The sequence below is a fragment of the Nicotiana tomentosiformis genome, chromosome 12, assembly GCF_000390325.3.
Source record: "Nicotiana tomentosiformis chromosome 12, ASM39032v3, whole genome shotgun sequence".
NCBI classification, from domain to species: Eukaryota; Viridiplantae; Streptophyta; class Magnoliopsida; order Solanales; family Solanaceae; genus Nicotiana; species Nicotiana tomentosiformis.
In genome coordinates this window covers 3858390-3867284 of record NC_090823.1, presented here as the reverse complement: position 1 = coordinate 3867284, position 8895 = coordinate 3858390, and the positions used below count along the sequence as shown (strand labels likewise).

The 8895-nt window shown below is 35.6% G+C and overlaps 1 protein-coding gene across 1 annotated transcript; it reads right to left on the bottom strand.

Moving 5' to 3' along the window:
• Positions 1-2092: 2092 nt before the first annotated feature.
• On the bottom strand, positions 2093-3131 carry LOC104111241 (dehydration-responsive element-binding protein 1E-like). Its single transcript, XM_009620898.4, has one exon. The coding sequence runs from the start codon at positions 3000-3002 to the stop codon at positions 2232-2234; it is 771 nt and encodes a 256-aa protein (XP_009619193.1). The 5' UTR covers positions 3003-3131; the 3' UTR covers positions 2093-2231.
• Between the last annotated feature and the right edge of the window lie 5764 nt (positions 3132-8895).

Sequence of the window (8895 nt, the reverse complement as noted above, 5' to 3'; positions counted from 1 at the left end):
GAAGAAAAGTGAAATAAAAGAAAATGAGAAAAAAAAATTAAAAAGTAAAAATATTTAGAAAAAATAAGGGCTAATTAGTAGTTAGACATTCTCAAGTAAGTCATTTTGATGATTTTTTCTAGCTTTCACGAGTTGTTACATACACTATGCCATATAAGCAGCGAAGGAGTTTTAATACGAATGAGGATATAATTCAAGGAGTTTTGGGGGGGAGAGGGGGAGGGGGGGAGACGACAATTTAGGTAGAAAAATGACCCAAAAAAATGATAGTTTAGGGGAGCTTATAATACTTACTCTACTAAAATGGAGTATGTTGTTTCTTGTCCATAACAGTTTGGGTCAATAGGAAAGAGACAGTTTTTCTAGGATTTGACCCGCGGAATTTACACACTTTTGCCACTTTCAAGTACGTATGGAGTGTTCCTAGTGACATATATGTCGATAATATTAGTTTCATTTTTAGGTTAAGTTAACATACGATAATATGAGAGGCAGAACCAATATTTTAAATTTATGGGTTCAGGATTTCAATTATTTTAATTTATTGGATTCTAAATTAATTATTTATATATATTCAATAGATTTTTTAAGACAAATACAAGGTTCGAGCCAAAGCTACTGAATTCGGCCGAACTCGCTCCCGACACTCTAGCTCTGCTCCTGGACAATACAACACCAACAATGTACGCCTCAGTATTAGCAAGTTGAGGTCGACGATATGAATCTTTATTCTTTTCATTTAGCTCAATTCATGTTATCATCGTTACCAAAATAAAAGAAAAGTGTAAATAATATATATATATATATATATATATATATATATATATATATCATTAATAGAAGTTCTCTATTAAGTCTAAAACTAATTCTCGGTTAGTACTTATATGGCTTTTTCTCTTCCATCGTGCCTTGTTTTTATCTAAGTCAACTTTGATTCCAAAGATTCATCATGGATTGGTGATTTTACACTGGTTGTCAGTCTTAGACCCCATTGTGTGGGATCATACTGAGTATGTTGTTGTTGTTGTTGTCACTAGTTGCATGTCTACCACAACCATTCTCATTTATCATAACTTGGAACCGACAGTGTGAGCGAGCTCACACATGCAGAGTTATATACTAAGTGCGGCATGATAATATGAAATATACTATTATTTATCTTATTATAATCGATTGAATTACACAAATAATATAAAAAACATTTACATAAACTTATAAAACTCTGCTATGTTTGGTTACTTTTGATTTATGAATTTAGTAAACCCATATATGTAGTCGTTTAGTTTTACGCAAGGAAACTCAAATCCTAGCATGTACACCAAAGCCGATTGTTTTTCCCTTTCTCCAACGACTATTGTTTTTCTTTTTTCCTTTCGTTTTCTTTTGTAAAATGCCGCTAGCTAGGAGCAAGCTGCTCTAGTATATAATTGTTTACCCTAAAAACAGATAACAATTGAATTTATATGTGATTTTTAAGGATATGCGGATGAATTCAATACAAATGATAAATAGCGTTAGATTAACCAGATAAAGGACATAATAAATTGTCAACCCAATTAAGGGGAGTGACCCCGGACTCAGTAACAACTTAATGAAATGCCTGCCTTCGATCCCGGGCTCGCACTAATGAAGAACTAATGAACAAAAGTAAGAACTTTGGATAAGAGAGAAAATAAAAGTATATTGTCTTGATATGTGTGATGCAATGTGCCATATGAATAATAAGCTTTTTTCCTTTAAATAGTTGGGGAGTTTTACCCAAAGTATAATTCTAAAAAAGATAAAAAAAATTCGTTTTGACGATCACTGATTTTTCGCCGATACGAGTCGAGATTCACACCGCGATATTCGGTTAGGTACGGATATCACGACCCTTTGTTAGTCGTGTGCAACTGTTGGATAATGCACTCCGAGGTCTCAACCCTTAAATCGGACCTCGAGGATATGGCCCCGATATCCCCGAGGGTAGGTGTTTGCCTGAGCCCTGATTCGAGGAGTTCTTCGTTCTGATTCCGATTCATTACTGTCACGTTCCTGCTCCGCTTGGCTCGCCGGGAAGTCGAGTCATGCAGCGGCCTCTGTTTTACCCGTATACAATAATATATGAACTTCATTTCAATTCAATAAATTTGACTCAAACTCTATATACATATAAGCAATATATTATGAATACAAAAAATTAAATATGGGTTATGGTATAAATTCTATATCCGTCTTGACTGCAATATCAGTCAAATACTATAATTCCACAAAGACACTTCAACGTCACTTTCAACATCATCCCAACTAAAACAATTACCTAAACGAGGAGTTGGAGAAAACAAAAGCCCCATCTTTTCTTGCCACGATCCCTCTATCTCCAACATATCACTATTTTCTCCCCAATCACAACACAAAACGTTTTCCATCTCCTTATTCTGCATTTTCAATTCCTTAACCTCCATATCATACCCACCTCCATTAACAACATTCTCTTGGCACTTTACTTCGTCATTTGAATTAACTTCCTCGTTCATATAGTCGACTCCAACCAACTCAGGATCCTGACGAAACGCCTCGGCTGCTTTTACAGCAGCCTGGCGTAAGTCCTTAGGATCCTTTGATACTATCACTGGCAACCTCCAAAGGGAGTCAGCGAAGTTTAGAGTAGCGGAATTACCTCTAAGTGCTAATGCAGCTATATCATGAGCTCGAGCTGCCATTTCTGGAGTAGGATAAGTTCCTAGCCATATTCTTTTTTGTTTACTAGGTTCCCGTAGCTCGCAAACCCACTTGTTATTATTCCTCCTCCTCACTCCCCTATAAATCGGGTGGCGAGTTTCCTTGAACTTCTTTCTCCCTGCACGTTTCTTGGGTCGACTCGAAGCTAATAGTATAATTCCTTCGTCGAGAGATGATGATAATCGTTCGGACGATGATGATGATGTTTCTTGCGAGTAATCTCTCTCTAGATTTGCTGGAATGGAGTCTAACGAGCACGAAACTGAGTTAATATTAGTCATCTCTGGTTTTCTTGAAATAGTCGCGACTGTTATAATAGTCAATAAGAGTCAAACTTTGTGTTGTGAGCGAACTGCTATGGCTTAAGAGTGTTTGTTGTTGACTTGTTGGTTGTGGAGTTTTTAGAATTTGCTGAAAGTTTTACAGTGCTATTTATAGATTTGGATATAATATGAAGAGTGAGAAGAAGAAGAAGAAGAGAGCACGTGGCTACGATATTGACGCGCACCCGGAATTAAGTTGGCTAAGAAAAGAAAAACTGCAAGTGTTCGATCTGCTCTTTTTCTTATTTTTGTGGGTCTATTTAATTCTTTTTTTAAAATTATTTATATTGGAGTTGGATTAAATTAAATGTCACATCAGGGATAAAATATTTCCTAACAAGACAATTTTATATCTGGATCTTCTAAACCAAAACCTATAAAAGAGTATTTAGCAACAGTGGCAGATCCTGAGTATGATATACAGATTTACGAAAACTCAGTAATTTTTACTCGGACGCTATTTTTATATTAAAATATCTACTAAATATCTGTAATTATTTAACAACAAACCCAATTATTGTTAAAATCAATATAGTAACTCATAAATCTAACTTTATCATTCTACCAAAATTCTTATTGGTGGGGTCTGCATTATTCTATATATATAGAAAAAGACTAGGGGTTTTATAGCACGTGGTTGAATTAATGAGTTGCCAAAGTGTAGGATATGATTAATTAATAAAAAAATAATAGTATGTTTTTTTTGTTGTTTTCAGTGTGGGTAAATGGAGACAGAAATTTTATATCTAGTTCTCGTGAAACAGATGGAGTTTTGGCACACGGGTGCTACACACTTTAGCCACTTTCAACTTTTAAGTACGAATATATTCCAATTGAGAATGTGTGTTAAATAACTTTAATGAATTGTGTGAAATCCTAAACTTCTATACATTTATAGAGTACAGTTATTATATTATCGTGTTATCTAAGAATTGAATTAATTACCTGAAAAATCGAAATCTATCACGAAAAATTATACTAAAAAAAAAGAAGCAACTCAATGTACAAGGTCTAAGGAAGGGTTGCATCCCAAGGGGTGTGATGTAAACAACCTATCATAATACAAGCATTAGTGGTTGATTTCACGACTCGAATTCATGACCTATAAATCATACAAAAATAATTTTAACGTTACTACAAGACTCCTCTTCCGAGAAAAATTGCACTGATAATTTAAATAATTACACAATCATAAGTTAAATCCAAAATTAAGTTTTATATAGTATACTTATTATGAACATTAGTTGAAGGTAGAGAGAGAGAGAGAGCGACAATCTCTAAGGGCTCGTTTGGTACGAGGGATAATGGATAATTAATCTGTAGATTAAATTTGAGATGAGTTTATCTCATATTTGGTTGGGATAAAATCGTGGTATAACTAATCCCAGGATTAGTTATTGTCACGACCCTAATTTCCCTCCGTAGGATATCGTGACGGCACATAATCTTTAAGACTAGGTAAGCCTAACACCTACTAAATTAATAGAAGAATTCAACCCATCAATGATAAATATGAAATAGAAAACTTTATACACAACTTACAATTTCCAAAATCGGTAGTACAAGTCATGAGCTCTACTAAATTTGCTAGAAAAATTCCTAAATACAACTGTCCAGATAAAATTAAACAGTTCAAGTACAATATCAGAAGGTGACTCCGAGACATGCGAATGCGACGACAGGTTTACCTTGAGTCTCCATAGCAATGCTCGACCAACTAGCTAATAATCAACAATAACTGTTGCACCTGGATCTACACAAAAATGTGTAGAGCATAGTATGAGTACACCACAACGGTACCTAGTAAGTATCAAGACTAACCTCAGTGGAGTAGTGACGAGGGACACTCAAGACACCTACCGGACTAAACAACCTGAACAAGTATGAAGGTGAACTAACAGAGTAACAATATTAATATAAAGCTAAGTAGGATAAGGAATACAAAATAATGCTTGCAATGATACACTAGTAATAACAATATTTAACAGAAAGCAGTCAGGTAATAGTGCTGTAGAGTAAGCTGAACACAATCTAAGTCTGGTGATATCAAATTAAGGAAAACCAATAATAACTCAATAAGGACAACCGCTTTCACATCAGATATGTCAAGCATTTCCACGAGGTACCAAACCTCATAATCACAGCTCGTGGGTTCCAATTCATGAACCCTAATCACTTGGCATCTTGTGCCCGCACTATAACTCATAGCCGCACGAACGACTCACGTGCCAGGAGAACAACTCTCACCGAGTCGGGCGGGTTCTGTAAGAGAAGAGCTAACTGGAGTACGCCTGGAACGACGAACGAAGAGTATGAGAAGAGAGTTTCAAAGGTCAGATCGGGTTGGCTTGGCTGGTAAAGCTTGTGTTCCAGGTCAATAAAGACTACAAACTAGTACTGCTAATAAGAAGCTAACAAAGTGAGGCTGCTAAAGAAGAGCTTGTTCCGGTTCCGGATACTAGAATAAGAAGAACGAAAGCTTGTAGAGCTGCTGCGGAGCTAACCCTTGTTCTATTGGTTTGGTGGTTCCTACCAAGACGATTTCTTTATGCCCATCAAAGGACCTCGAGATGCTAATCCGACCGAATTGATTATCTTTATGCATAAGGATCCTAGATTACCCAGTACAAAAGATTGAAAAATTATCTTTTCGAATATGAATTGATTCGATCTTATTATTAGAATATGAAGATTCAACTGAATATACTATTTGTGTTTAAAGAACGAGAAAAAGGAGGCGTACTGCTTGAGCTGACCTTTGAATTACCCAAGGAAGATCCGGTATTACCATTATCAGAAGAAGTCCCGCTATCAATATTCAAGAAGGAATCGCCGCCTTACCTTATTCCAACGTAGGGACTGAAGGGATAAGATTGTGAAGGTGGTCTCGTTATCTATAACTCCGGTTAGATGAATGAAGGACCGATCGACCCGGGTTTTCACGAGCGCTGGCAGGTTCGTTATAGGAATTGACCAAACATCTCATGATACGAGCTAACGACAGCCATGCAACACCTGTATGAAAGTCAGTACCATCCCGTTTGACGACTTGATGAAGATGTGCTTGTGGTTGAAATTCTTCCACCATGGAAGATGTACTTTGATGGTGTTGCTCATCAAGCAACACAACTTATTAACATCATATGCAGGAACCATCCCTTCTTTAATGTCTATTGATACTAGATTCTCAACCTTTGTTTCGGAGTTTTCAGGTGTCGAACTCTTTTATCTTCACCAAGATGCTTTCTCAGCGATCTTTCCTCATCCTGAAGTTGATCTCATGTCCTCTACTACTAGCCACGCATTTGAAGCCCACTTTATCTCACCGTATGTGTTTCAATAATAACAACAGCGTGACAGCAACCTCGTGCAACACAATAACAACTGTACGACATAAACTTCGTGCAAACACAATAACAATTGCACTGCAGAAACCTCATGCAAACACAATAACAATCCTTTCAACAATAACATGTGTGCCAAAACATAACAATTCAACAAAATGACTCTCACAATATGTGCACATATGCCACAATATTTCCTCAAAATAGTTTCAATATCACTACCATATATAGCCCTCAGCTCAACAAAACTGAATACAATAGCAACAATAACACCAACACGAGAATATCGCAAGTAAATCAACACAAGAAATTCAGAACACAAAGAAACAGAAGAACGAACTCACAAAGAAAGACACAACAGGGAAATAATAGTCTCAACAAGAATAGTTCAACAAGGGAGAGGTAATGTGTAACAATGATTTCACGAAATTACAATTCGACAACAAGATAGATAGCATGAATCAATGACCCCAAATAAGAATACGTCAATAATGAAAGGGATAACAAACTTTCATTAAGGCTAAGCACTTACGGAAGAGATAATACTGATTTCAATTAAGGTTAAGCAATTACGGAAAGATAATAATAATTTCAATTAAGGTTAAGCAATTACGAAAATGATAGCATGACGATAAAAGAGGTAACAATTTCAGTTAAGGCACATAAGCGTTTAATCGGCAATAAGGGTAGAACATAAAACAATTAATTTCAATTAAGACACATAAGGGTGAATTTAGTAAATGACGGATTTAACATGACAAAAAAATTCATATCTAATTAATATAAGAACCTAAGAGCCTTAAACGGTCAAATTTCTACAAATAAGTTCGAGCACGTACTCGTCACCTCGCGTATATGGCCTTCACATGACACAATTAGCACAAATGGCTAAAATCCTAAGGGGTAATTCCCCCCTCCCAAAAAATTAGGCAGATACTTACCTCAAAGAAGCTAGACTGATACTCTAAAATGACCTTCTCGAGAGAAACAACCTCCGGACGGCTCAAATCTAGCCAAAATAACATCAAATCATAAATAAAACTCATAGGAAATAATTCCGGATAATAAAGCTTCAATCTTTAACGAGAACTAGGGGTGAACATTTGATATTTCGGTACTTCGATATATCAATTATGTATACCAAATACCGTACCAAAATAGTTCGGTACGGTTCGGTATTTTTTTGGTTGGTTCGGTACGATTTCGATATTGTACCAAGTCTTTGTAGACAAAAAAGTAGTGAGTTGGTCATGAAATCAAACGAAGTTAGTTGATTGACATTTGATAACTTCTGTTTGATGCAAAAAATTATTTAAGAAAAACACAAGGTTGTTAAGAAATGAATTCAAGCTTAATAGCCCGATTCACCTGAATGCCAACATATCTGTTAAAGAAGATTATAATCTTTCAAGTACATATTCCATGTTATGTGTGCTTTTGTATGTTCTTAGGCAACATGGGTCTAGTAATTCTCATTTTTGTAGTGAGAATAAAGGAGACAATCTCAATGTCAACAATATGAATTCTTATTCATTGATTTTAATCAAAAAGGACTCATTCTACTTCAGACCCTAAAAATTAAACAACAAAGCACCCAAAATTGCCGGTAAACTACAGCCTCTTAGCAATAACTTTGTTAAATTAAATTGAATAAACGAACAACTGGAAAATTAATTACTCTTCCTAATTGAAGAGTTAAATTAAGTTTCTACTTCCTAAATAAATTTCTTTAACACCTATCATTACAGTATGAGGAATGATGAAGATTGTTGAACGAGAACTTGTTGAGTGTTGAAAGCTTAAATTCTTGCCAAGGGGAGGAGTTATGAGAGGAGTCGTCGAGGATTGAGAGGCATTGTCGAAGACTTGAAGCAGTCACAGGCACGGAATTGCAGTCGTTGTCTCGTCGAGGAGGGTGTTAGAAACAAGAGGGAGAAGAACTGAGAAATGAGATTGAGAAGTGAACTCTAACCTAGTTGATGCGTGATAACGTCTTATTTGAGTTGGGCTTGGGCTTATTTTTATTACTAATAGTTCCTGGATTATGCATTATGGGGCTGGGTAATTTGGGTTGACCGGTTGGGTTATAGTTATAGTTATAGGAAATATTTGGGTATACTGAAAAATTAAATCTTGAATACCGAAATCTGTACCGAAGCACCGAACAACCAAAAATTTCATACCAAATTAATACCGAAAAACCGATACTGAAATACTGAATTAATTCGGTTCAATTCGGATTTTCGGATTTTATGCCCACCTTTAACGAGAACTAAAAATCAATCCAAAAGTCAATCCTCCGGGCCTATGCCTCGGAACCCGACCAAAATTATAAAATTCAAACACCCATTCGATAACGAGTCCAACCATATAAGAATTACCAAATTCTAATATCAATTCGTCTTTCAAATCATCATTTTACATTTTGAAAGATTTCTTAAAAAAATTCTATTTTTTCTCAACTCAAAACACTAATTATAAGATAAAAATAAAGATAGAATCATGGA

Excerpts from the sequence above, each read along its gene's own strand:
- LOC104111241 (XM_009620898.4), bottom strand. The coding sequence starts at position 3,002 with ATGACTAATATTAACTCAGTTTCGTGCTCGTTAGACTCCATTCCAGCA.